Source organism: Trichoderma virens (genome assembly GCF_000170995.1).
Source record: "Trichoderma virens Gv29-8 chromosome Unknown TRIVIscaffold_1, whole genome shotgun sequence".
Lineage (NCBI taxonomy): Eukaryota > Fungi > Ascomycota > Sordariomycetes > Hypocreales > Hypocreaceae > Trichoderma > Trichoderma virens.
Genome location: NW_014013748.1, coordinates 1,117,959 through 1,144,317, shown reverse-complemented (window position 1 = coordinate 1,144,317; position 26,359 = coordinate 1,117,959). Strand labels below are relative to the sequence as shown.

Below are 26,359 nucleotides of genomic sequence, written 5' to 3'. Positions count from 1 at the left end.
AAAATCTACCCTTCCCGAGGGTCCGACAATCTCAATCCTACTGCTGCATTCCTCATCATTGAAGAATCTACTTTCTCCATCTCACCAAAATTGAACAAAATGGCTCCTGGAATCCTATCCACGGAGAAATCCGATATTACAAAAGCAGTATCAACGATCCTAAAAGACGAATCTAGGATTAAATCCGAGCGAAATAAAGAACATGAGCTAGTTCTCAAAACCTTTCGCCTGCTCATCAGCGATCTCTGCCAACAGTTCAATGGCGGCCATCCAGGTGGTGCCATCGGGATGGCAGCTATTGGAATCGCCTTGTGGAAGTACGTGATGAGATACGCGCCGTTGCAACCAAGCTTTTTCAACAGAGACCGATTTGTGCTCTCAAATGGCCACACCTGCCTCTTTCAATACACTTTTCTGCATTTGACGGGATATCGTGACATGACAATGGATCAGCTCAAGTCATATCACTCAAAACGCTGGGATTCAATCTGCCCCGGACATCCAGAAATCGAGATTGAAGGTATCGAGGTGACAACTGGGCCATTAGGACAGGGAGTCGCTAATGCCGTCGGCCTCGCTATGGCGACAAAGAATCTTGCAGCAACGTATAACCGACCTGGATTTGACGTTGTATCGAATCACACGTGGTGCATGATTGGTGATGCTTGCCTGCAAGAGGGCGTGGCTCTGGAAGCCATCTCCTTCGCAGGCCACCTCAAGCTAAACAATCTGACCATTATATACGATAACAACCAAATCACATGCGATGGTTCAGTTGATCTGACCAACACCGAAGACGTCAACGCTAAAATGAGAGCGTGCGGCTGGGATGTGATAGATGTCGAAGATGGTTGCTATGATGTAGTTGGTATTGTGGCTGCATTAGAAAAGGCTCGAGCATCAGTAGACAGGCCAACGTTTATCAACGTCAGAACGATCATTGGACTAGACAGCGCTGTTGCTGGACAGGCGGAAGCTCATGGTGCCGCGTTTGGTGCCGACGATGTCAAGCGGATGAAGAGATCTTACGGCTTCAATGAAGACGAGTACTTTGTCATTGGAGATCAAGTCCGCCAATTCTTTTTGGATCTACCCAACCGCGGAGAGCGGATTGTATCACAGTGGAATGACCTTGTAGGAAAATATGCAAACGCTCACCCCCTCCTTGCTGAGGAGTTTCAGCGGCGTCTGGATGGAAAGCTGCCATCTGATTGGAAGAGTCTGGTACCAAGCCATAAGAAGCTTTCTGACAAGCCAATGGCGACGCGAGCATCGTCTGGGTTGATGATCAATCCTCTTGCTAAGGATATCAACTCTTTTATGGTGGGAACAGCGGATCTCTCGCCATCTGTACATATGGCTTGGGACGGCAAACAAGATTTTCAACACGTAAGTACAATTCTCAACGATTGGTGTCCTAATGAATTGGTAGCTAATCTGTCTGCAGCCTGATCTTCGGACAACTTGTGGAATCAATGGTTCTTATAAGGGCCGATATATTCACTACGGTGTAAGAGAGCATGCTATGTGTGCTATTTCTAACGGCATGGCAGCTTTTGCTCCCGGCACCTTCATCCCAGTTACCAGTTCCTTCTTCATGTTCTATCTATATGCAGCACCAGCTGTGCGAATGGGTGCTCTACAAGGACTCAAGGTGATCCACGCAGCAACACATGATTCAATCGGAATGGGTGAAGATGGGCCGACTCACCAACCCATTGAGCTGGCAGCATTGTTTCGATCCATGCCGAACTTGCTGTATATCCGTCCTGCAGACAGTGAAGAAACAGCTGGTGCCTGGATTGCCGCCATTGAAACCCAAAATGCGTCTTCCATCATCTCGACTTCACGACACAAAGTGCCACAACTAAAGCAGACACGCCGAGATGGCGTTGCAAAGGGTGCCTATGTGATTCAAGAAGACGACGATGCCCAACTCACACTCATTGGCGTCGGTGCAGAATTATCGCACGTCCTCGACGCCGCCGCCGTGCTAATAGAGACAAAAGGTATCCGCTGCAGAGTAGTCAGCTTTCCATGCCAGCGATTATTTGAGGGTCAATCTTTAGAGTATAAGAGAAATACCTTGCGGAGACATCACGGCATCCCAGCTGTTGTGGTAGAACCATATACACCGAACGGATGGGAAAGATATGCAGACGCAGGTATAAGCGTGAGGCGTTTCGGACACAGTCTCCCAGGTCCTGAGGCTTACAAGTATTTTGGCTTCGATGTCGATAGTATTGTGTCCAAGTTATCAAGTTATCTGACGATGATACACCAAGATGAGATCTTGAAGCAAGAGTTTATCGACCTGTAGGGACTCCAAGGTTTATAGCTTCATCAGCTCTATAGTAGTAGTCAAATGCAATATATTATAATCCACTATTTGAGGACAGATACGAATCTTATGCACTTTCTCATTAAGCAAAAATTTTACCGATTTGTATGTATACAAGTCTTTTTCTACAGAACAAGGTTGTACAAAACTATCCTAATAGCACAGATAATTTACGCAAAAATGCGAATAGGTTGCGTCAGGTAGAAACCCGGGTCATTGAATCGCAATCCTTGATCAAGGGCCGAAATATCCTCCAATTCCTCTTTGGTCATATCAAAGTCCGTAACTTGAAGATTCTGCGCCAATCTCTCATGATTGTTCGACTTTGGTATAACAGCAATGTCCCTCTGAGTTGCCCATCGCAGCAATACCTGTGCAGGAGTGACATTGTATTTCTTAGCCGCTTTTTTCACTGGCTCCGTATCAAATAGGAGTGCTGTCACTTTCGCTCTTTTGGAGAAAGCCGGAGGTAGCTCCAAGAAGCTTTGTGGTCCAAAGGAAGAGTATGCTGTCACAATAATGCCGTTTTCCTGCGCCATAGTGACCAGGTCTGGCTGCACCAAATAAGGATGGTGTTCGATCTGCAACGATGAGATCGGATGGCGCGCATAAGAGAGTATATCATATATGGATTGTGCTTGGAAGTTGGATATACCAATGCTTCGTGAGATGCCCTGATCAACGACCGTTTCGAGCGCCTCCCAAGTCTCACGAATCGGGACTTTGTCCAGCGCTATGGCTCCTGCTTCGTCCATCCACCATGCCTACAATATTACAATATCAGATATCAATTACATTTATCAGAGATAACAGTGAGAACGTTGAACTTACAGGGTACTGCCTAATGCTAGGATCAATGTACTCCAATGCACAGGGGAAGTGAATGAGATACAAGTCAATGTACCCCAAGCCCCATGCTGCATTTTGCTTTTTGGCCATGGCTAACGCATGCTCTTTGCGGTGGTAGTTGTTCCACAGCTTTGTGGTGATGAAAATTTCTTCACGCTTAACCAGGCCCTCGTCGATAGCTCGGCGAATACCTTCTCCAGCCTCCTTTTCGTTTTGGTAGTCGTAGGCACCATCAAAGAGTCGATACCCAACTTTGATTGCCTGTTGAGAGAGAAAAATCGCGTCAGTCACAGTTTGCAGTTTCTCTCTGAATACGCAAAATACAACTTACATTGTATACTGTCTCTGCTGCTGTTTCTTTGGGAACTTTCCAGAGTCCGAACCCAACAAGAGGCATGTCGTGACCAGAGGCCAGAGTCACTGTAGATTTTCCCATTTCGCTAATTTGCTTTGTTATTTTGATAATAGTTCAAGAAAGTAGAATTTTCTTGGAAAGAGACATAAAATGGCTTGTAGGTTCGTCTTTGAATGTCGTATAACTGCCTACTTCATTGTTATGCTGTTCCTCTCGGATTGCCGCTTCGGGTATTTATAGCCGCCGTTCTTCTCTGCCCAAAATCTGGAAATAGGGCTACTCGCGCTGATTCATCACATAACGTAGGTGGCAGCTAAAGAGAATCTAGGTGCCTCATATTTCCTTTTCTTCTTTAACCAAGCAAACAATGGGTAATCACTCGATTCTCCCAAAACATATCCTCTCTTGCCCCCATCCACGTTCAAGAGCTCGTCCCACTTCCTTCGCGTACAAGTAACCATTGAATGTGGCAATGTGGGTTACATGGAGCTTAGCAAATAAATAGTTTCTAGTGGCGTTGAGCCCATCTAACCAATCATGCTCCGTACGGATGACTGTAGTCTATTCGAAATTAACCGAAGCTGTGCCTAAGTCTGCTCAAATAGGCAAAAGAAACCACCACGGCCAGGATACAATCGTCACTGCTCTTTCAACGCCCATGCTACTTTGCGGTCCATCGTAGGCTCTTCAAGCTATTCGCCGCGCCCAATTGAGACATTTGCCAGAGATTTCCCTGGCAATTATTCTGCAATATGTCATGGCGCATCAAGATACTGCAAGTCCCAATCGCACGCAGAAGAAACGAGCGAGAACGGGTTGTTTGAGATGTCGCACTCGGCGTCGAAAATGTAAGATAAGAAACACCAAGAGTTGAGCCCTATGGATATTTATAGCATATCTTTCATCAATCAGGGTCCCACTTTCATATTCGCGCTTGGAATTACTGTTTTCGAATTTCGGTATACTTGAATAGTCAATTCATGGATCTGACTCAACCATAGGTGATGAACACAAGCCTCGTTGCCAACGCTGCGTTGATGCTGAAGCAGAATGTGTCTATGGACCACGACTATCTTTCCTGCAGAAGAACGCCTTTACCTTATCTTCTAACAATCGAAATGAACCCTCACCTAGAAAGCCTGGAGGTGTTCCAAAATACTCCAAAGTCCAGGTTATTATCTCTATAGCTCTGCTTGCCTAAAATTCCATACTAATGTCAGATGTCAAATAGTTTGTAGATAATGGACACGCCCATCAGAAAGATATTGGCCGAAATGCCGAATCACAAGTTTCAATTTCTTCCCCTCTCTCTGCTGAGAGAGAAAGCAGCGACACATATGGCTCGCCTTCGAAGAGTGGCACCGCGGCGACCCCAAACACATCCATTGGGGAGCAGCAGCCATGTATTTACTTGGATTCTGATAGCCTCTATCACGAATTCAGCGGAAACACTGAAAAAGATCAACATGTACAAGCGCAACATGAGGCTTCGTCTCATCTTAGTGAAGAACACCCGGATCAAGATATGGGAATAAGACAAGGCGACAGTTACGAGATTGCGCTGGATGTGTTAATGTCTCTTGGAACGGGGGATGCAGGTGGTGTGGATGCACTTACACCCCTGGCTCCCATTCTCGGCGGTATTGAAGAACCCAATTTATCATGGCCACCATCGATATTGCAGAGTATCGACGATCTTGGACCAGTGAGCGTTCTTATCGCAAATCAACTCTCCTTGGGGCGAACGATTGAACTTCTGAGGCATTACAGATATAAAATCGCACCATGGGTAAGTAAGGACTCTTTTATCTGGTATTTACGGCAGGTTTCTAATCCATATTTAATCTCAAGCTGGATATGTGCGATATGAGACAGACCTTTGGTCTCGTTGTTCCACATCTCGCAACGAGATCTGACATGTTATTCGATGCACTCTTGAAGTTATGCGCTACTTCATACGAAGCTAGCCTTCACTCCCTGATGTTAACTGACAGTCCGACAAGTCACTCAAGTCATCTCACATTCCCTATTGAGTATCATCTTGAGCATGCGAAGATGTGGGAAGTCAAACTCTGGTCTGTATTAACGGTCGCAGAGGGATTTCTTATCGACCCTCCTCAATCATGGGAAGATGCACTGGTAAAGAATAATTTCCTGCAGATGGTCTATAACCAAAGGGCAGAGAATAGTCCGCTCAGAGCACTGAACGAGCGCATGCTATGGTTGCTTGCGAGATTGAGTGAGTGAAACCGATAATTCTATATTGGATAATCTTGTTAATAGTTATAGGTGTCGCTGTCGCTTTGTTCAAAGAAACCGCTTCCACCGTCAATAGTAGTCTCTTGCGAACTCTACTTGGGAACTCCTCTGAGGGAGGACGCAAATCTGAGCACATTGACCTCCAATTCGCACATGAACCTCTTGTTCTATGTACTAAAGTGCTCGAATTCTCCTTTGGAGATGAAGAGACAACCACAAGCGTCAATTCCGTATCGCCAAGACCTCGGGCAGTTCGCTGGAAGTCCATTGTTGACAATCTCAATGACTGGTATACAAATAGGCCATCCACATTTCGTCCCGTTATTGAGCTCAGCAACGAAGAGTCTCCATTTCCAGTCATGTACTTCACCAGCGGCGCAGCAACATTTGCTAATCAGCTGTATCATACTTCCATGATGCTGATACTAGCTCATAAGCCAAAGACACTACAGCTTGATCAACGACGGTCATCATCGTTATCGCAACTGTGGCATGTGCAAAGGATATGCGGTATCTCCATCAATAATAACCGATGCGAATGCTGGGATCCATGCCTCCTTGCATCATTCTATCTGGGTGCTCGAAGAATGACACACGAGAGCCAGCAAAGAGAAGTATTGCTTGGATTTAAGAACATTAGTGCTTTGGGTTGGCGTGTTGATAGTTTTGTTGGGCAGTTGAAGCAAGAGTGGCACCATTTAGAGCTTCTGGGAGGGGATTAGGTTGGGTATTCTTTCGGTAGTATGCATAGCTTCATTCAGTTTGAGTATTTCGGCGCTGTTCGAGGGGAGCATTCTTTGAACGCGACGGCTTCCGGATAGAATAACCCCAAGCTGCTCCAAGGTCAGGAATTCTCCAAGAAGTTCCCCATCCCGTTGTGGACTCAATGTCGCGGATCAGGTCGACGAGTATTGTGTGCTCCGATTCATGGCTAAGCAGCCTTCCTGCCAACCACAAGGGTTGAATCGCATTGTTGAGACATCCATGATGAGGATTTGTCAGAGAGATTCCGCAAATATGCTTCGCATGCCATATGCATGACCCAGTTACACCAGGTATAGGGATCTGTCTCTTGGGCGTCGATCCGAGCATCAAGATACAAGCAGTGTGATATAACTGGTTGGATGAAATAGCTGCCCAGTGGAGATACAATATCTGTGGGAAAGGTTGTGATTCTATAGTCTGTAACGGCAGCAGTTCGTTGGGACGGTCATCTATCCAGGCCTGCAGGTCATCCCATAGTCTGGTCCAACGTGATGAGAACACTTCTGCTGTACATCCGTTGGGAGCACCCAATTCGTCATGATGAGTACGGTCTGAAACAAGCTCACAAGCTTTGGCGCAAAGATAGACTGCATAATTGGCGTGCATATCAGGACTTTGTATGTTCTTAAAGGCTTGACGAGCATTTGACTCGTCTGTGCCAGGCGGTAGCCAAGCAATGGGCGGAATAATGGTGCTTTGCGTGCCATCCGATATTAAAGCACCGCATAAATCTAAAGCCACGGGCTCAATTAAACCGATTCATGAAATAGCTGACACATACATGTAGGGAAGCAAACATACCCATTCTCGCGTGACACCAAAACACAGCCTGAAGCAATCCACCACAGAATCCATTGACATCGAACACATCGAAAAGAGCAGCGCATCCTTCTAGATGACGGCGCCAATCTCTAGCACTGGCAGACATCATCTCAAGGCAGCAAAGTATTACACATATGGGAATCACGGCCTGGTCGTGAGCCTGCAAAAGTGGCGTGAGGAGCCGGATCGCCTCTTGGTACAGCTCCAAACTATCAAAACTCTTGTGGGGAGTTGATTTTCCATCAGAAGCCTCTTTTCGTTCCTTCTGTCGAGCTGAGATGGCCAATATTGCACATAATAGAGCTGGAGAAGTTTGCGCGAGAAGAGGTACTTGCAGCCCGAAAGCACGAGAGCTATCAAACATGTCGAGCTACCCTCAAATCAATACAAATTGGAAAACGGGTTTAATGGACGAGCTCACCCATGGTGCAACTTTGCTAATGTAGTTCTTGAGATATTCGATCCGTCTGCCTTGTGATAGAAGATGTGAGGTTCTGTGCTGAGCTGACGACCGATCTTCGCCACCATGTGAATCCACCCCGGATATGAAGCTATCGCCGTGAGCTGGAGATGGTGGTGCAGTTTGTGCAGTGTTTAGCATCAGCCAGCGCAATTCTTCCCGAGAGGCAACATAGCCCGGGTCGAGCACGAAGTCATCGAGTTGCCAGCCTGTCGAGGGAGTCGAGAACTCTTCAATAGAAAATCTGTGCTCGGCATCCCGTGGATCTTCATCTGCACCACTAGCTCGGCCATGGCCATCTAATGTGCTCCTCGGAGAAAACAATGGAGAGGCCATTTTAGAGGATAGGTACCCTATCGGATTCATGTAGTTATGAATTGTTGCGATCAAGTAAAAGAGAGAGATCATAGGCTAAAAGAAAGGAAACGGCCTGTCCATTCTGGTGTGATGATTAAGCCCTACCAAAACAGGCAAGTCTACGCACCATTAATTGAAGAGTCCATTGTATCAATAGCGGACTGAATGAAAACGAGCCATTTGAATGCTGAAACCACTTTTATTTTCCACAACTATGTCTATCTGTATTCTATGAATGACATCTATTCTGAAACCTCTGCCAATATTTACATTATTTTGGTATTGATTCCCGGTGTGAGAAACTTAAACTTGGCCTCAACGCCCTCTTCAATTACCACCTCTTCGATTTCGCTTTTCCCTTCCTTAAACAAACTCCATCCCTCAAAATGTAACGGTATCACAATATCTGGTTCAATATCACGCATAAGTTGCACAGCTTGTTTGCTGTCCATCGTAATCTGTAGCATGCCCCCGCCGGGTTTTGGAACTATGGCCTTGCCGAGACTAAACAGGGCAACAGAAACGTGAAAGCGATCTTTGATCTTAGCAAGCTCCTCTATGTAGACAGTATCTCCAGAGAAGTATACGGCATTAGGCTTCCCGTCCGATGTACCAAAATGCTCTGCGGTGATGATGAATCCAAGGCATTCGCCACCTGGGAGATGCTGGCAAGGCGTTGCTGTGATTTCATAGCGCGGCCCGCCGCCAATTTGGAGGCTCACCGTTTCCCACGGCTTCATCCCGCGGACCGCTTTTCTTGGAGCGAGGTTTCGCGCACCGTCGGTGGTAGTAAAGACGTGCCGGCCATTGAGGAGTTGGCGCCCCAGATCGTCCAGATTATCCTTGTGGTCTTCATGGCTCAAAAGTATGAGATCAATCGGTGGCAGATCTTCAAGGCCAAGTGGTGGCTGGTATGAATTGACCAGGGTAGCGCCCGACTTGCCAATCCACTCAGTGCCCTCTGGAGAGAAGTACGGGTCGGTGAGGATGGTAAGGTTGTCTAGCTCAATGATGGCAGTAGCTGTACCAATATGGGTGACGCGAACTGAAGAATTGATTTTTGTGAAGGCCATTTTAGCAAAGCTTCGCTATGGTTGAAAACCTCTTATACAAAGTACAAAGGGTTATTATCAAGAATTCTCCAAAATTAGGAGATTAATAACTAAAAATGTTTCTAGCCTTTTCTCTCTCAACTAGACGGACATCGCCTCTTTATATATCGTATCAGGATGGTTTTGTTTTATTGATATGAATATGGGTTACATACGTATGGCCGTAACCTAGCCGTCCGCCACTTTGCGCCAATTCAATGCAATGGTACCCCTAGTCCGGCCATGATCCGAAGGATGAGTGCTTGAGTACAATGCATTAGTCAACTACCAATTATTTTATGGTTTGGCAGATTCTGTATGTCACTACTGGCCAAATTGGTACATTTTAAAAATAGCTGGTTCCTTGTTTATCCCCAGCTAAGCTAAACAATCCTGAGTCTATCCATACGTGTAAAGCTTCCAATATGCAGCGCCTGCAATAGACTAACTCTCCTAGAGTTCTCCAGTAAGAAATTGTGCCCGTCCGTAGCCGAAGCTCCAATCTTCCTTGGTGTTGGGCGTAACAGAGATGAGCAAATCATTGCCCTTTAACCCACACTCCTTCTCCAGCCTTTCCCCAAAAGCTGTATACATGGCCATCTTCTGATCGCGATTTCTTCCTTGCGCAAAAATTTGGATGCTGACAAGATCATCTGTACGTTCAAAACCAAGACCAGTATCCCAACAGATAACTTCCCATGGCTCATGCTGGCTGAAGATCTGTAAATTATTAGCTTTGGTCTGCAAAAAGCCCAGCTACGTTCCACAAACCTGGTACCTATCTCTCTCTGGAGAGTTAAACGTATCGATTAGGACTTTCTGGATCACATCTCCCAGCTTCCTTAGTTGTTCGGGACTTCTGCGTCCCTTGATGACGTCAATCTTGACAAAAGGCATGATTAGTAACGGAATAACAAGTCAAATATTAGATGCTGAAATATTACTGGCGATCTATTTTCACCATGTCCAGTCAATGCTTGCAGTATTTATCCTCCAGTGATATTACCCGCTTGTTTAGCTAGGACAGCTTCTCTCGACTAGTTTACAGATACAACAATGCAAGTTTTCTACGTCAGTATACCCAGCCTTATTTCCATGTATAGGGAAAGTTTTAAACTCCGATCAACTTCCCTCTTTCGATACATTCTACATGGATTGTTGATTAATATTAGTAATGGCCATGTTCTCAACTGGCCATCAGTGAAGAATACGTCAAACTGCAGATCCGAGCGGCGCCGATTCTCAATTCCTACCTTTTGGCACCTTTCCACTTTGGGTCAGTAGATCCCTTGTTCAATGTTCTCTACATTGCCCTATAACTCACTTGCGTGTACTGTAATTGTAGTCTCAGTAAATGTCCCTGTAAGCTTGTCATCACAAGGCAGCACAAACTTCAAACGTTCTACGCAAAATTGGGAGGCATTTGTAAGCCAATGGCTCAGTATCCTAAGATTTGCTTTCTTAATATTCGGCAGTTTATATATGGCAGAAGGATTTGTCAGAGAGCAGCATAATTCCCTGAGCCCAATGCACTGCAATACGAGATTTACAGAACAAAGTACATAGACTTTTGAACCGACATAATCGAGGTCTCCAAAGTATTAAAGTCCCTATCCATTTGTCTATCATAGGCTATTGTTCCCATCAGGAAGAAACTAATGCTTGGGCACCATTGGCATCTCGACCTTGTTCCACCATGGAATCGACACCAACAATTGCAGATTTACTGGTGCGTAACAAGTAAGCATGTCCACTATGTATTTCGACGGATACGAATAACTTAACAACTATTCAGACTAGTGGCGGAGAATTACAAGCCGTCACCATATCATACAGAACCTGGCTACGGGAAAAATCCAGCTTTGATCAGTTAAGACCTTCTTGTCTTTGGAAGCTTTTTCAAGGCACTTCTGTGAAGAATTCCCTGGTGATATTTTGTAAATCGACTGACATAGAAATTGCTCAGTTACATGCAATGATCGCCGATGTATACCAGAACGGTTCTTCAATATTCAGCCTGGTGGTAGGAGAAGGCATTCAACAATAAGAAGAAATGGTTATTAACAGTTGGCCCACAGAAGTTGTTGTTCACCGAAATGCTGGCGGTAGCGTTCGACACGCCCTTCGAGACATTATCATTCTGGATGAAGTCTTAGGCCTCAAGGAAATAGCCATTGTCCACCATACCGACTGTGGCACCCTTCGATTTAGAGATGAAGACGTGCGACAGTCTCTCAAAGCAAAGACCGACTCTAAATACTGGCTAGAAATCGATGAAATGTATCTAGGCGCGATTACTGAGTATGTTTCACCGTGGGCTCTACTAATTCACTGCTGTTGCAGAGTGAGTAAGTATGTCATTAACCCTCGTCATAGTGTCGAAAAGAGCGTCCGAGATGACCTCAAATGGCTCGGAACGACACCCTTTGTGAGGAAGGATTTGGTAGAAAGGACGCGCGGGTTCATTTTTGATGTTAAAACAGGGCTAGTTAGCCAAGTACCTCACAATCATTAGCCGTGTCTTGAGTGAGACGTGATGGTCTCAATGGCCTTGGCCATAAGTCTTTTTGCAGTGAACACCCACGTACTCATCATAAAGCGATATCTGAGAGCAATGTATTTAAGAATCAAGATCCTTTTAATAGTTGTAGAGTTTTATTTTTATTTTTTTGCTCATTCCTACTTTTTTTTTCCCCTTTTTGTTACATTTTTTTGTTGTTCCCGTTCCGACAAAGAAGCCTTAGAAAAAGAATAGCTCAATCATCTTCAGCATCTCGAGGATCATGCTCCTTCCAGAACTTCTCGTAGTCGTCCCACGTTTGCGAGGGGAATGCGAGTGGCACAGTAATCGGGCCAAACGGAATGCCCGCCTCTTCAAACTCTGCAAGGCGATCTTGAGTCGCTTTTCTGGACTTGTTGACACTATAGATCGAAATTCGGTGGCAAGAATGCGTAACGTGCAAGCCCCAATTCCAAGCTGTGCGAGTGAAAGTTGGCTGAGTGTTCAAGGCACTATCCCAACAGCGGCACACAATCTCAACCCAGCCCTCAACATCGCAAGGGAGTTCGTACTCCCAGGTGCGCCACGTCCACTTCCGCTTCTTGGAGAGGTTGTCAATCGGTATGGTATACCAATTGAATCCACCGTCTGCCGACAGTTCAACACGTTCAGGCCATCGGCCTCCGCCGGAATAAGCCCAGCCCTTGCAGCGAATCTTGCCATTGTGGATGCAGACTTGTTTGGTCCACGGCGACATAATAGCAGAACTAACCGGCATTTCTTGGATTTGAATACCGTCCGTCAACTTGAAGTTGTGCTTTCCTACCTGTTGAGGAAAGTAGAGGTACTCCTGGCTCTGAACTGGAGCTCGGGAGGGCTCCTTAATAGCCTTGATACGGTAGAGCCATTTGACGCTCCTAGCACCGATGTATCCAAATACAACAATGCGGAGAGGATATCCATGAATGGCAGGCAGAACTTCGCCATTCATCTCCCAAGCAAGCATCACTTCATTTGCTTTCACCTTGGACCATGGAACACTGACGAGGTAGTTCATAACCTTGTCGTCCTTGAAATAGGTATCGGCGCCGTAGAACTCCAGATGCTTAGCACCGTCGATCAAGCCTCCACATTCCTTGATAATCTTCTTAAGACTGATGCCAACATAGGTGGCAGTGCCAATCGCACCCTCAGCCCAAGGCGCCTGAGGTACTTCATCGCCCTGACCGGGGTATAGGAGAATCTGCTCAATGCGACGGGTTCCAGAGCACTGAATAGTGACGGTCTTCTCCATACGCGGAAACCTAGACTCGTCCATAAGATCATCCATTTTGTATTCACGGGGATTCTTAACAAGGCCATCCATAATGAAGCTGAACTTGTCATAGTCAATGAGCGGGATGCCTCCGTGATTTCTCACAAAATGAAGCGAATTAGGAGTGATCTCCTTGGCCGTTACAAGGCGCTTAGGCGGCTCTCCATTGTATGGGAACTGTAGAAGATGGAGCATATCGGGATGCTTCTCTTTGAGAACGGTGGCCCATGAGTCTTCGGGTATCTTTGTCAGTTCACCGCCAACGGCATGATGCCACATCTTCCAATGAGTGCCCGGAAGAACCGGATTGGTTCCAGGAATGGGACCAAGCTGAAATTCCGGATTAGGTGGAAAGGTCTGCGAGGTTAGAATCTTGTGCGCGGCAGCCTTTTTGTCGGGATAATTCTCCCACTCGACGAATCTTGATTTGGCGGATACTGTCAGTACAGACGCGATCCATATCATGGGACTTCTTCACAAGTCATCTCTTTGGTTGCGATTCATAATTACTTACCCAACCCAACCCTCACGCTCTCTAGTAAAGAGCTTCTCAGGGTCGCCCACAGCTTTGATAGCTTCCTCATTCTTGGTCAATTGCCCAAAGGTCTGAATAGTCAGAGGTACGTTCTTGGGCCCGGTCATGTCAAGGACTGGGAGCTCAGCTCCAGCAAGTCCTTGCTCAATCTTCCACTCATCTGGGCGATTTGTGGTCTTCATCTCGAGATCGGGCATTACGACTTCGGCTTAAAAAATTTAAGTTGACAAAGTGAGCAATGTGCGTTGTACTTAAGATCATCCCACTACTAACCAAGAAGCGTCACCCGATCTTATAGCTATTTCACCCGCCAAAGCGAGAACGCGCGCCCAGAAGCGAGCTCCATTGCTTCTGCCCTCAATTAGGTTTCCATGAGGAGTCCTGCACAGCTGTGAAGATCTACGGGCGAACGTCATAATGAATGTAACGCGACCATCGGTCCAATCAACTTCAACGCAATTCAAGATAGACTTTCTCCGCATGCGGTGGCTTGACGAGCTTCATGCTCTTCACTGGTCCGGATTGGTGTAAATTCCATGTTTCGCGTCTCACATGCAGCCCAGCATGCAAGCTAGCTGAACTCTGGCTTGCTAGCTTTATCGCCTGTTCCGTCTCTCAAAGACGCGGGCAGCGATGCGGGGGAGGTCAGCCATCAGCTGTTGTCGACAGCAATGATGAAATCTCATGCTGAGAATGACGGTTCACGGGATGGCTGCATAAATTACAAAAGCCAGCATATCTGGCAGCCGTACAATGGGAATCTTGGAGATGCTAGCTGTCACTAGATTTATGGGTAATTGAAGTGAAATCTCGACAAACACCATGGTGGGCTCACTCTGAGTATCTCTTGTGGCAATGCATGGACTCAGTAATACTAACTACCTATTTCTAGTCTTTTTCTACTCCTACTGCCACCCTTGCCAATGGTAAGGCATCAATCGAACTCATTCTTCTGGCGGCCAATTGGGCATTTGGTTCTCTTATATTGACTATGAGTCTCTAGGCCAACCAAGCGCCAATCCAGGCTCCGTGCAGCAAGTTCGCCAGGGCCAAACCAACGGTGGCTTGGTCCTCTTGAGCGATACCCAAACTATTGAAGTCCTCGCTCATTTTGCACGTGAACGCATTCCAGAGCGGTAGGAGAAGCTTCATGCTCCCCTATAAGCACTAAAGCACATGGCTCATTCTCTATTACAGGAGCGTGCACGCAAAGGCTGCTGGTGCCTTTGGCGAATTTGAAGTCCTCGATGATATCTCTGACTTGACCGATGCAGATTTCCTCACTGGCATCGGAAAGAAAACCAAGCTTCTGACTCGCATCTCGACAGTCGGTGGTGAAAAGGGATCCAGCGACACTGTTCGAGATGTTCGAGGCTGGGCAACAAAGTTTTATACCGAAGAAGGTATCCAGGATTTTGTATTCAATGATCTTCCTGTCTTTTTCATCCGGGATCCGATCAAGTTCCCATCCATGAATCGAAGCCATAAGAGACACCCCCAGACCAATGTCCCTGATAACTCCATGTTTTGGGACTTTCACAAGAACAACCCGGAGGGTATTCACGCTTTGATGCACCTTTTTGGGCCGCGTGGTATCCCGGCCTCTTTGAGGAACATCAACGGCTTTAGTGTTCACACTTACACCTTGAACAAATCTGTGGGCTGGCTCTCGCATGCAACAGGCACCAGATCAAAGGCTAACAGAACATAGGATGGAAGCTACGTATATGTCAAGTGGCATTTTAAGCCCGAAGATGGAATCAAGAACATGGACCCCAAGGTTGCCGTCCGCCTTGCTGGCGAAGACCCAGACTATCATGTCAAAGATCTCTTCAAGGCCATCGAGAGGGGGGATTACCCAACCTGGACAGTGAACATTCAGGTCATGAAGCCTGAAGAGGTCAAGACGGCCCCCATTGACATTTTCGACTGCACGTATACTTGGCCATATGAGAAATATCCCCTCCGCCGCGTTGGCCGCTTGACCCTTAATAAGAATGTTCGTGCCCCTAATACATAAAATACTTACTATTCGGAATGCTGATATTTCGTCGACGTAGCCGAACAATTATTTCCAGGACATCGAGCAAGCTTGCTTCTCACCATCCAACATGGTCCCAGGAATCGGACCCTCAGCAGATCCGGGTAAGCTCACTTCACCATCATTTGAGAGCATCACAGCTAATAAAGATAACTATTCAGTCCTTCAAGCTCGAATGTTCAGCTACCCCGACGCTCATCGCTACCGCGTTGGCCCCAATTACTTCCAGCTCCCACCCAACCGGCCAACTAACAAGGTGTACGCACCGTATGTGCGAGATGGCCCCGGGACCATGAACGGGAACTATGGCAGTGATCCTGATTACGTCTTTTCGGAACTCCGACCAGTTGCCCAGAGCGCCAGAGCTCAGATGCCACTTCACGAGCACTGGGCCGGGCAAGTGACGCCCTTCGCGACGTCACTCACCGACAAGGACTTTGAGCAGGCCCGCAAGCTTTGGGAGATTATCTGCAAGGAGCCCAATGGCAAGGAACAACTCCTTCATAACATCCTTCCTACCCTGGTGGATATTCCAGAAAGCCTGAGGAAAGAAGTGCTGAGTAAGTCTTATAATGCTTTTCTATCGTGTTACCCAATTCTGACTGTGATGAAGATTACCTTGGGCGTGTCGATCAGTCTTTGAAACAATACCTTGAGCAAGGACTTAAGAATAAATAGTATGAACCCACTGGCTGGAGGACAAGCTGGCTCTGAATATCCCCATGGATTTGACAGAATGATGATCTACATAGTACCTAGCTTAGTTTCCAGAACCATAGGCAAAAAATAAGCAAAATTATGAAAGACACTACTTATGGTAACTAAATCTGTTGAAGTGATACTACCAAAATCAAGTACGCCAGCCTTCCGACTCCCCCAATCCTCATCATGTCGTTATTAATTAGCCAAGCCCACTGGAGCTGAAAGTAGCAACACCGTTTATATCCCTGTTCTACCAAGCTCTTTACACCAAAGCCTAAACTTCCACTTCTCAATCATTGACCTTTGCGACCCGTTTTGTACTCCCACCTCGTCTATTCCTGTCCCATTTCCATACCATATACTCTTGGTATTGATGACAGCTCTGGCCACCCAGACTGTTTGCGCCATAAATAGTCCTCTTGGAAGATCGTTTTCCTTGATGGCAGTAGCTGAGTCGGAATCCGACCCCATGGCCAGCCTAGCCAACGACTGACACTCCAACTCAATGTGAGGATAGCGAGATGGTGCAAGGGAATTCAGCAGTCGCCTCTTTAGAATACTGCACATGGCATGAGTTCCCCGCAAGATCTGCCATGGCATATACTTCTTCGAAGAGCTCCAATCGAGAGTATCCTTTAATGTCGACAAGGCATTGCTTTTCGGGGAATACTTTTCTACTGCAGACTGCTGATCTTGTAGCAAGTCTGCCCACATGTTCAAATGATCCAGGTCTCGCTGGATACGCTTGATTGACGTTTCGATGATGGACTGCGGGGGCTCGACAGGTGCCAGGACCAAATCTGTGACCAATTTAAATATATTTGGCCCATAAATGAGACTGGACCATAGTTGATGCATTAGGTCACTCTGCCTTGAAGGTATTGATGGATCATTACAAATAGCGGCGCGCAGGACTTTTCTCCATGGCTCTTCGGCCAGGAAACAGAGCTTGTTGTTAAGAAAAGCTTCGGTGACCTTGGAACAAGGCAAGTTAGTCAGAAGCTTCTTTGTGACCATTCCATCGATTATGCCATGTCAGTTTATGTGAACGTACTATCGGGCCAATGTGTGCCATGAACAAAGCCAGTTCAAAGTCTGTCTTGAATCCGTCGGGGCCGCGAAGCTGAATCAGCCGTGCCGCACCTCCAGCATGACATATCCAAGATTTTATCTCTGGTTGAGGACTTAGAAGCTATACAAGAGGAGGAAGTGTGGCGGGTTAGCATAGGGACTAATGCGAGGTCAGCCAAGTGTTGGCTTCATCAGCGCCATACCTCAAAGATTCCAAGCAATTCCGTGGCGTACAGCGTCTCCTGAGATGTTCGAAGTGCATCGTCATCGATTGCTTTCTGGATTTCCTTAAGAGCCTTGGCGTAGTGACGAAACACTATTCCATCTTCTTCATCAGAACTACCACCGTTCGTAACCGAGTTCCGCGTAATCTGGTTCAATCTCGCCACAAGGCAATCGACGGTGTAAGTCAAGGCAGCGACCTTTCCATATCGACTCGGCAAGTAGGATAGTAGCCCTCGACTCTGAAGATGCGACAGTGGTGATGAAGAGAGCACATCTCCAGCCCGTCCAGACTCGGAGGTGAAGCAGGTGATGCTGGCGAATCCGAGATGCAGACTTGTTAAGGGGGCTATCAGTTCCAAGATGGGGAACCCCGCGTTCATTTTCCGTTCAATGTCATTAACAAATATTGTATGGAAGCGTGCGATTTGCTGCTTCGTGGTTTGTGTATTGTCGTCTACCGCTTTCTTCTTCTTCGGCTTTTGCTTTTTTGGCCGACTTTTGCCTCCCTTCACAGAGGGTATGGGATCACGACGGGCACTTTCTTTGTCGTCCCCGCATAATACTGATTCTGGATATTGAATGACATTTCCACGATAATTTTTCCTTTGTTTCCTTGTGGTGGCCACATCTCTCATGGCATGGCGGCGGATCAAGGTGCGCGACTTGGGATCCTGGGGGACTCGGTGATTGTCATAGCTCACGAAGGAGAATGTGGGTGGTACCTCCATTGTCATTTAATATGGCAGATTCTTAGGGGTCAAGCATTTAGCAGTCTGTGAAGGTCATTTGCAGGAATGCCAACCCGATTTGGACACATCTTCTCCGGACAAATGCAGGAGAGGAACCAGATATCATATGGAACGGGGAATTGATATTCATCTGCTTGACATCGGCAATTCAGTCTTTCAAATCACCGATACAACGGATTACACATCTTACAGTTGAACCAAGGCGCTATGCTATTTTAGGGCAGTAGATGCCTTATCTATTTCTTCACAGTGTAAGCCACTCAGATTCCGGACAGCTTTATGAGCTCGTCCCTGGTTCTCTTATAAAGGAACTCAATTCCCAAAGTTTAATGATGAAGCTTCTGCGGATGATTGATATGTCCCGAACTAGAATTTAGCTGCCGAAAAGGTACTAAGATGGAAGACATGATTCAGAATTTGATAGGTAGGTAATTACAAGAGGTCTCCACCAGGTCTCGTATCAATCACTGAGTCGCATTTTCTTACAGTGTTCCCGGGTAGGTCGAAAACTCCAATTTGTGAGAGCATCAACCAATCCCAAAGTTACATGTCTGTGTACCTAGCTTCAAAGACTCCTCTTGAAAGGTGTACTCTGCAAGACGATAACCAATAGAGTATGCCATTTTGTTTAGCTATTACTCGTTCCCCCAACCCGTGCTTCTTCTTGGCTCTTCTCCGCTGCCGTCATCGGAATGGCCGTACGATTGCGATATACTCGTATTCTAGATTTCTTCGGCGACGTTGACTTATTCTCGATAAAGTAAAGCTGGCCCGTCGCATTGATGTCATCTGCGCAGACTTGCCTCATTTCAAAGCAATTAATTACCTGCTGTAGATCGGCAGTGGACTTGTTCAGCTTCTCTCGCTAGGGGGCCTGTTAGCTTGAGCGTCGTGCTACTGTCAGAGACTCCAAACGTATCACCACAGTCGCACAATGCCGGCGCAATCCCCGTATGACGAGCAACAGAAACTCGGGCTTGTACTTTAACGGCTACCTTGAATGCTTCAATGCCTGCCAATGCACAGCTGCGGCATCGAAAGAAGGCCTGCAGCATCGAAAGAAGGCCTGCAGGTGCATCTTGGTTCGCTACAGTAGCGTCGCAGCTCAGCTTAGGGACTTAGACTACAGCCTATCAAGCAGAGAAAACAGAGGCTCGGAATGGGGTCAACTTGCAGCCGGCCACGACCCCTTCCAGCTATTCGTCCTTCTCCACCCGACTACGAGAAAACAAATTTTGGAATCCCTGTCCACGCCACCGAATCAGCGGCCGCGACTCCGTCTCCAGCCTGTTCGCGCGGCCAAATCAAAGCTCGATCGCTTCTCCAGCCGCAGGGGCTCTCGTGGGATCCCGGTCCCTGCAGCCAAATCCCAAAAACTGGTGATTGATTGGAGTGGGCCAGGCTGTCGAAAGGGGGCCGTTTATCAATTGTCAAATCTCCCGCGAGCCCGCTAGCAGCAGCTATTGGATGATTGTTCTGCTCTGTTCTGTTCTGCGCTGCCTTGTGCATTCGTGATTGCTGCTGGCTGGCTGTCTTTGTCTTTGTCTTTGTGCTTTGCTTTGTGCGTCTCTTTTGTGTGTGCCGCGTGTCTCAGACAGAGCACGCGTGAATACAGACAGACAGCCATCTCCTCGACCTGCAGTGCGTGCGTACGTACGACTTGAACATGCATTTGCATATTGATCTTGAACAAACGACGCAGCTAACGTTTGGACTGTGCTAGTCTCCGGCCAATCTCCCAGCCTTCTTTGTCTCAAGCGCCGCTGAGCGACGGTCCATGCTCCGAACCGCTCGTCTCCGCCCTCTTGTCGTTTGGCTGCATCCGAGCTCAGACTATCGCACGCCTCAGAGCTGAAAAAAAAACCTTCTTTTTTTCTTTTTTGTCTCTCGACGGCCCTGTTCCCTCGCATTGGCTTTGGTTAGATCGCCTGTGCCGTGTCCGTGTGCGAGAGTGCGAGTGTGGGGGAAGGGATTCATGCACGACGACGACGCTCACAGACGTTTGTTTGCTGCCGCCGGGGCCAGAAGAACGTGGCTGCGTGCGCCAATTTCACGGTGCAGCCAGGCAAGACACTCGACATTAGACACTCGCCGTCTCAGGCCCGTTGGACACGTCGCCCTGCGGCTGGCCGCTGCCCACCATGGATCGCACCTCTATAGATACCATGCCCCCTATCCCAACACGCACCCACCGTGTTCACTCGTCTCAGCGCAACCGCATATCGTCAACGCCCACCTCTGCCGCCCGGAAACGATACGCCATTCCTCCTGGCAGCCCCGAAATCATCTCCAGCCTCATCCAGAGCCTTAGCGCCATTGCCGAGCCTGCCAACCACCACTTCGACAACGGCTTGGTTCCCACGAACCTGTCCCTCCCAACGAACCCAAATCTCGGTCCCAACTCCAGCTCTAGGCGCGGCTCTGGTAGTTTCGGTGTCGATTACGGAGCTTACAAGCAGCCTTCTGTTCATGAAGACTACACAGGGCCCGTCTCTCTCGACGAACTCGCCGCTAGCCCGCCCGTTGTCCGCACGTCCAAGCCCCCGAGTGGTTTCTCCCCTCTAACCGCGCCGCAAAGCCCTCGAAGCCACCGCAGCACCAGCCGGGAGAGTGGGTTCAGATCCTTTATACGTAGCGCCGCAAGCTCTCGCCCCTCGTCAACGGGCTCCTTTGCATCCAAGAATGATGATGCCCGCAGTATCGGCAATCTGTCTGTAGAACGTGGCTCAGCGCCACATCCGGAGCTTAGGCCACGCCGGTCACTCGACAGTTGGGGGAAAAAATCTAGCCGGGGCAGCAAGGTGCTTAGCTATATGGGCTCTAAAGAGCACCTTCGTGAGCCGCAAATTGATAGGAGACGTGCCTCTTCAACCCCGATAGCTGGCGGCAGTTCGGCAGCAGCAGCGAGTAGCATTCATAGCGGAACCAAGACGGATAATTTCTTTGCGGGAGGCGCCATCAGCGAGGAACCAGCGCCAGTCACCACTGATGATTCCCTGCTGGGAGACGGCTTGCATCACATTCCGGTTCGCGATTCGAGTCTGCGCAACTCGAGCTCGAGTAGAAAGCGAGCCAGCACTCGACGATCGATGAAAGACGGCGAGGCATCTATAAGTGATAAAATCCTGGAAACTACCGAGTCGGGCTACGGCCGTGACTTTTCGAAAATGAAGCACCGACGTTCGGATTCAGACACTGGCAAGACGTTTTTATACGATGTTGAAGAGATTGCTCCCCCAAAGCCAAGGGCGAAGGCATCTAGTACATACCTGAGCGTGGATTATATCGCAGAGGAGAGAACGGACGAACTCGAGGACGATGGAGCCCCTTTCCCATCTGTCTCACAAGGACGTCGACGAGATGAGCTTGATCGCAAAGATCATCGGCTTTCTACCCGTACACACCCTGGCCCCAACGAAGGGCTTCGCCTGAAACGCAGCAGCTCCAGACTAAAGCGGCTCTCTGCGCCGCTCACTCCGCAAGAGAACAAACGACCCGAGGAGCTTGCTCAACCTACTAGGCCCACAGGTTATGAGCGACCTCAATCTGCTGACTCTATTGATGATGCCGTTGAATCGTACCTTTGCTCGCCGCGGTTATCCCAGAAAATCCGACATCCTCAAACTGGCCGAATCATTTCGTTTTCAGAAGTCGGCGACCCAGATGGCTGCGCAGTCTTTTGCTGTGTAGGAATGGGTTTGACAAGATACATTACTGCGTTTTATGACGAGCTGGCATTGACGCTGAAGCTCCGTCTTATTACACCTGATCGACCTGGAGTGGGAGACAGTGAGCCTTATTCTGATGGGACAAGCACACCCCTCAGTTGGCCTGGTAAGTTACAGCACTTTGACGATGTAATCTTGATGTATGAATGCCTGCTTACAAATGGATAGATGATGTATACGCAATTTGCCAAACCCTGAAAATCACCAAGTTCTCCCTCATGGCTCATTCGGCTGGCGCTATTTACGCCCTGGCCACTGCTCTTCGCATGCCCCAGCACATCCGAGGCAAAATCCACCTTCTTGCACCTTGGATTCCGCCTTCACAAATGAATGTCTTTGGGTCGTCACAGGCCAATCCGCCGACACACACGCTCCCGACAGCTCAGAGAATTCTACGAGTGTTGCCGACCTCTTTCCTCAAGGCAGCCAACAGCAGCTTCATGTCGGCGACTAGCTCATCCATCACAAGCTCTTTGCCAAAGAATCCCCGCCGGACGAAGCGCAAAGCGGCACAAAAAGATGGCAACAGTAGCCGAAATGCCACACCATCAGCAGACAAGGAGAATATGAACCAAGCGGCGGATGGTAAAGACTCAAATGGCACACTGGTCAATGAAGGCGATTTGGCAGCTCCCAATACGACCGATGGCTTGGACAAGGTGCTGCCTCATGTTCCCGCGGGTAGCGAACCACCTCCAGCTGCGGATCCTCTCGCTGAGAAGGAACGACAACAAACTTATGATATACGACTGACACATGCCATTTGGGAGCTTGCCACGACAAACGCAAATCCAGCTGTTGACTTGCTTATCTGTCTCGAAAGACGGCATACTATTGGCTTCCGATATGTCGACATTACCCGCCCTGTGATCATTCGCCATGGTAGTAGAGATACCAGAGTCCCCGTCGAGAACGTCAAGTGGCTGGGCAAGACCATGCGTCGGTGTGAAGTCCGCGTGCTTGAGGGAGAAGGCCACGGATTGATGGCAAGCGCCACAGTTATGGGCTCCGTGCTGATGGAGATTAGCAGGGAGTGGGAAGACTGGATGAAAGCAACAAATGAAGGACAAAAGGAGCGCGAGAGGGGACGGCGAGGAGCCCCAGGGAAGTGAGCTGCGTAGCTCGCGCGGCTCTTCGACCTCTACTTGACCGAGATATAACTGGCCATATATTATGGCCTTTCAAGTTTAATACTGTTTAATAGGGAGGATGGAATACGGAGTTTTATGACCGTTGGAGTTACAACAGGCCTTGGACCGCTGTCTAGCGGCAGATGGCTTTTCCTTGTAAAGGAAGAAGATACCCCCAAAGAGTGGAGAGGAGGAGCGAGCGAGCACCTATGAGAAATATGCGATGACTATCTTCTTTTACTACTTTGTTTTACTATCTACTAATCGCGAATTTATGTCAGGTCTGATGCATCAGCGAACATGGCGATATATTTCTTGTTAATACCATTTTCTCTTCTTGCTCACAAATGAATTGAATACCGTGATTGAGTTCCTCTGAATTAGGTATGAAGACTGCTAATAGACATGGTGCTGCTAAAGAATATCACAATTGTTCAACTCTTGTGTTCATTCACATCACACAAACGATGTACATCGACGTTGATTAGATGGTTTACTGCCCCTCAAGAATCAGCCAACACCCTCGTCCAGTCGAATTTCCTCCATCCCTTCTTGAACCCATCAACCCTATTATCGAGCTTCGCCCACCGCCCTTGCTTCTTGATGATGTGCGCATCGGCATCCACAATACCACCGATAATCTCCCTCGCAAAGAGATCTCCCTTGGGCCAACGATCCGCGTTTTCGACAACATGGCCCAAGCCCCCGTCCAGCGTAAACCACACGTGAAAGTAAGGCATCTCCTTGGCGATGCACCGGCGAAACGCTGAGCGGCCCATGCCATCCCGAGCTTTAGCGCCCGTGTCGATGATTTTGCGGTGTTGAGACCATTCTTCGTCGGATGAGAGAAAGGCCTCCTTGAAGAAGGCGGGGGCCATGGCGCCTTGGTCGTAAGGGATGGGGATGGCCATCATGGCGGCATGCATGTGCTTGTGCGGCGCGGCGGCGTTTTCGTAAAAGATGACTTCGCGGCCTTGGTCGTGGTACATCCTCGTGAGGCTCTTCATGAAATTGCGAATCTCCTCCCATTCGTCGTCGTCGCACTCGAGGAGGTTATTTCGATGCGCCGTGGGAACAATGACGGCGCCTCCCTCGCTGATTTCAGGCTCTGTGGGCAACGTCATGAAGACACGCGTAGCGAGCGAAACGACTGGCGCAATGGGTGGCAGTCCCTTGTCTTCCTTGTGGCAGAGGGGGCAGTTCTCGAGGATGCGGTTCATCTTCTGGAACTCGCTGACGGCCATGTTCTTGAGGTTGACCTCGCTCTTGTGCACACGTTTTGCGAGCTTCTCGGCGTTTTCATCCATGTATTCGAGATCGTTGTCAAACTTGGCGTCTTTGGCGATTCGCTCGGCGAGCCGTAAGCCTTCACCACCGGCTTGGCCCTTGGTTCGGCGTTCCTCCTGGAGCATTTGCTCAATCGTCATGTCGGTGTTCTCTTCGACGAGGCCGCGCTCACGTCCACGCTTGGTGTCGACGGCCTTGACCTCTGCGCGAGTGCCGGCAAGCTGCCGACTCTCCATGACACCCAATACGACTGCTTCAGGTGCATTGGAGTGAGGAGCTACCGCAGCGGCGGCAAGGTTGTATTCTTCTTCTAGCTGAGCGGCATTGGGTGCCTTTCGTAGCTTTGCCTTCATCATCTGGGCTCGGAGTCTGTTCAACGCGGTTTGGTCCATTGGAACAGCAGTACGCTGGGCTGGGTTCTCTTGTATAATCTCGCCTTGTTGGAATTCTCTGATGGGCTGCGAAGGTCTCTGGTCCTTGATGCGTTCCTTGTAGAATTCTCCAGTAGGCTTGTCTTTTGTTTTGGCATCCTCGCCGTATAATCGCCTCCGTTCTAGCTCTTCTTTTTCCTCGCGCGCATCATCAAAGAACTCCAAGCTACCGAATCGTTTTAGAGCAATCTCTTCGACCGATTCCCCTGTTTCCTCAGCGGTGGTGTAAACAGCTTTCAGCTTGGTCATTCGCCATGAGGAGCCAGAGTCGCCAAAGGTGTAATCGACAGTCCTTTCGAATGGCTGCTCTAGGCCAGATGACGACTTGCCGCTGTTGAGGTCCTCTAAGTGGCCGCCGTTAAGCTCGCGACTATGTATCACTCGTTTGGGAGGTTCTGGGGTCGGCGACCGGGGTTTGTTCTGCCCAGGGCGATGAACATGTTCGACTTCGAAGGCAGATGGCGCCGTCATCCAGGCATCTCGCTCTAGCGGCTTCGAATTGTCGGCAGGTTTCTCCTCGTCTGATGGCTTGTGACGCTCATCTTCTCGATGGCGCCGCTTGCGCTGCTCGTCGGTATCATCATCGTCGTCGCGTGAACGGCGGCTCCTCTTGTGTCGGCGATCATCGTCATCTTGCTCGTGGTGTCGGCGACGGCGATTGTCATCTCTGTCTCTGTCTCTATCCCTATCCCTGTCTCTGTCCCGATCTCGTTCGCGATCTCTATCCCTTCCTTTGTCTCCCTCCCGATCCTTCTCGCTATCGCGATGCCGATGTCTGTGTCGCTCTTCGCGTTCTCTATCTTCGCCGTCTCGTTCTCGACGATGGTGGTGTCGATGCTTGTGATGGCGTCGCTCACGGTCCTGCTCTGATTTATCGCGCTCGGCCTTTTCGGCGGCGAGCTTCTGCTCGAACTCTTCTAGGCCATCCATGATGCTGTGGGCTTGAAGCTTCAATTGATGGCTTGTCCAAGCTGAGTCGAGCAAAGCAAGCTCTGAAGAATTGATGGAAGCTCTGAACTTTCTTACGTCAGGGCTCTTGGTGTGGGTACAGTACCTGCTAAAAACAGGTGCTTCTGTAGCTTTAGCGCATGAGCCCTGTAAGGTCATGTCCATGTTACGCAACCTGATGAAATCCTCCAAGTTGGAGATATCTCTTGAGCCCGTGCAACATGGAAACAGAAATATTGTATATATTCAACAAGATGTTGCAAATTTATATTGATAATATTCTCATCATATTTCATGCTTCGACGTCACGAATTCATCGATACGCCAACTGCTTACCTGATCTGGTAATTCTCACATCACCTTATGAATACCACATTTAATCATACCTAGTCTTACTG

The 26,359-nt window shown here is 48.4% G+C and overlaps 12 protein-coding genes across 12 annotated transcripts; 5 read left to right on the top strand and 7 right to left on the bottom strand.

The window, feature by feature from the left end:
- Positions 1 to 99: 99 nt before the first annotated feature.
- TRIVIDRAFT_188023 (uncharacterized protein) lies at positions 100 to 2,320 on the top strand (the record flags this gene model as incomplete). Its single annotated transcript, XM_014105835.1, has 3 exons — positions 100 to 147; positions 190 to 1,389; positions 1,448 to 2,320. 3 exons carry the CDS (start codon positions 100 to 102, stop codon positions 2,318 to 2,320), a joined length of 2,121 nt encoding a protein of 706 aa, XP_013961310.1.
- A 191-nt stretch (positions 2,321 to 2,511) lies between these two features.
- On the bottom strand, positions 2,512 to 3,626 carry TRIVIDRAFT_34053 (uncharacterized protein; the record flags this gene model as incomplete). Its single annotated transcript, XM_014105834.1, has 3 exons — positions 2,512 to 3,105; positions 3,173 to 3,451; positions 3,522 to 3,626. 3 exons carry the CDS (start codon positions 3,624 to 3,626, stop codon positions 2,512 to 2,514), a joined length of 978 nt encoding a protein of 325 aa, XP_013961309.1.
- A 676-nt stretch (positions 3,627 to 4,302) lies between these two features.
- TRIVIDRAFT_217692 (uncharacterized protein) lies at positions 4,303 to 6,526 on the top strand (the record flags this gene model as incomplete). Its single annotated transcript, XM_014105833.1, has 5 exons — positions 4,303 to 4,393; positions 4,547 to 4,716; positions 4,777 to 5,334; positions 5,397 to 5,784; positions 5,835 to 6,526. The coding sequence occupies 5 exons, from the start codon at positions 4,303 to 4,305 to the stop codon at positions 6,524 to 6,526; spliced, it is 1,899 nt and encodes a 632-aa protein (XP_013961308.1).
- Positions 6,527 to 6,557: 31 nt separating this feature from the next.
- TRIVIDRAFT_33500 (uncharacterized protein) lies at positions 6,558 to 8,187 on the bottom strand (the record flags this gene model as incomplete). The annotated part of the gene is made up of 3 exons (XM_014105832.1): positions 6,558 to 7,300; positions 7,371 to 7,761; positions 7,813 to 8,187. The coding sequence occupies 3 exons, from the start codon at positions 8,185 to 8,187 to the stop codon at positions 6,558 to 6,560; spliced, it is 1,509 nt and encodes a 502-aa protein (XP_013961307.1).
- A 287-nt stretch (positions 8,188 to 8,474) lies between these two features.
- On the bottom strand, positions 8,475 to 9,281 carry TRIVIDRAFT_33974 (uncharacterized protein; the record flags this gene model as incomplete). The annotated part of the gene is made up of 1 exon (XM_014105831.1): positions 8,475 to 9,281. The coding sequence occupies one exon, from the start codon at positions 9,279 to 9,281 to the stop codon at positions 8,475 to 8,477; it is 807 nt and encodes a 268-aa protein (XP_013961306.1).
- A 471-nt stretch (positions 9,282 to 9,752) lies between these two features.
- On the bottom strand, positions 9,753 to 10,196 carry TRIVIDRAFT_62872 (uncharacterized protein; the record flags this gene model as incomplete). The annotated part of the gene is made up of 2 exons (XM_014105830.1): positions 9,753 to 10,019; positions 10,071 to 10,196. 2 exons carry the CDS (start codon positions 10,194 to 10,196, stop codon positions 9,753 to 9,755), a joined length of 393 nt encoding a protein of 130 aa, XP_013961305.1.
- A 1,189-nt stretch (positions 10,197 to 11,385) lies between these two features.
- On the top strand, positions 11,386 to 11,793 carry TRIVIDRAFT_121344 (uncharacterized protein; the record flags this gene model as incomplete). Its single annotated transcript, XM_014105829.1, has 2 exons — positions 11,386 to 11,579; positions 11,676 to 11,793. Coding segments are annotated over 2 exons (312 nt in total), but the record flags the coding sequence as incomplete, so codon positions are not given.
- Positions 11,794 to 11,939: 146 nt separating this feature from the next.
- On the bottom strand, positions 11,940 to 13,843 carry TRIVIDRAFT_215055 (uncharacterized protein; the record flags this gene model as incomplete). Its single annotated transcript, XM_014105828.1, has 2 exons — positions 11,940 to 13,535; positions 13,629 to 13,843. The coding sequence occupies 2 exons, from the start codon at positions 13,829 to 13,831 to the stop codon at positions 12,056 to 12,058; spliced, it is 1,683 nt and encodes a 560-aa protein (XP_013961303.1).
- Positions 13,844 to 14,456: 613 nt separating this feature from the next.
- TRIVIDRAFT_166093 (uncharacterized protein) lies at positions 14,457 to 16,488 on the top strand (the record flags this gene model as incomplete). The annotated part of the gene is made up of 8 exons (XM_014105827.1): positions 14,457 to 14,474; positions 14,542 to 14,575; positions 14,653 to 14,785; positions 14,847 to 15,306; positions 15,361 to 15,648; positions 15,710 to 15,794; positions 15,852 to 16,250; positions 16,304 to 16,488. 8 exons carry the CDS (start codon positions 14,472 to 14,474, stop codon positions 16,366 to 16,368), a joined length of 1,467 nt encoding a protein of 488 aa, XP_013961302.1.
- Positions 16,489 to 16,629: 141 nt separating this feature from the next.
- On the bottom strand, positions 16,630 to 18,416 carry TRIVIDRAFT_34665 (uncharacterized protein; the record flags this gene model as incomplete). The annotated part of the gene is made up of 4 exons (XM_014105826.1): positions 16,630 to 17,367; positions 17,447 to 17,584; positions 17,667 to 18,148; positions 18,218 to 18,416. 4 exons carry the CDS (start codon positions 18,414 to 18,416, stop codon positions 16,630 to 16,632), a joined length of 1,557 nt encoding a protein of 518 aa, XP_013961301.1.
- Positions 18,417 to 20,602: 2,186 nt separating this feature from the next.
- On the top strand, positions 20,603 to 23,262 carry TRIVIDRAFT_113373 (uncharacterized protein; the record flags this gene model as incomplete). The annotated part of the gene is made up of 2 exons (XM_014105825.1): positions 20,603 to 22,271; positions 22,334 to 23,262. Coding segments are annotated over 2 exons (2,598 nt in total), but the record flags the coding sequence as incomplete, so codon positions are not given.
- A 536-nt stretch (positions 23,263 to 23,798) lies between these two features.
- Positions 23,799 to 25,943, bottom strand: TRIVIDRAFT_55250 (uncharacterized protein; the record flags this gene model as incomplete). The annotated part of the gene is made up of 2 exons (XM_014105824.1): positions 23,799 to 25,534; positions 25,667 to 25,943. 2 exons carry the CDS (start codon positions 25,941 to 25,943, stop codon positions 23,799 to 23,801), a joined length of 2,013 nt encoding a protein of 670 aa, XP_013961299.1.
- Positions 25,944 to 26,359: the final 416 nt, after the last annotated feature.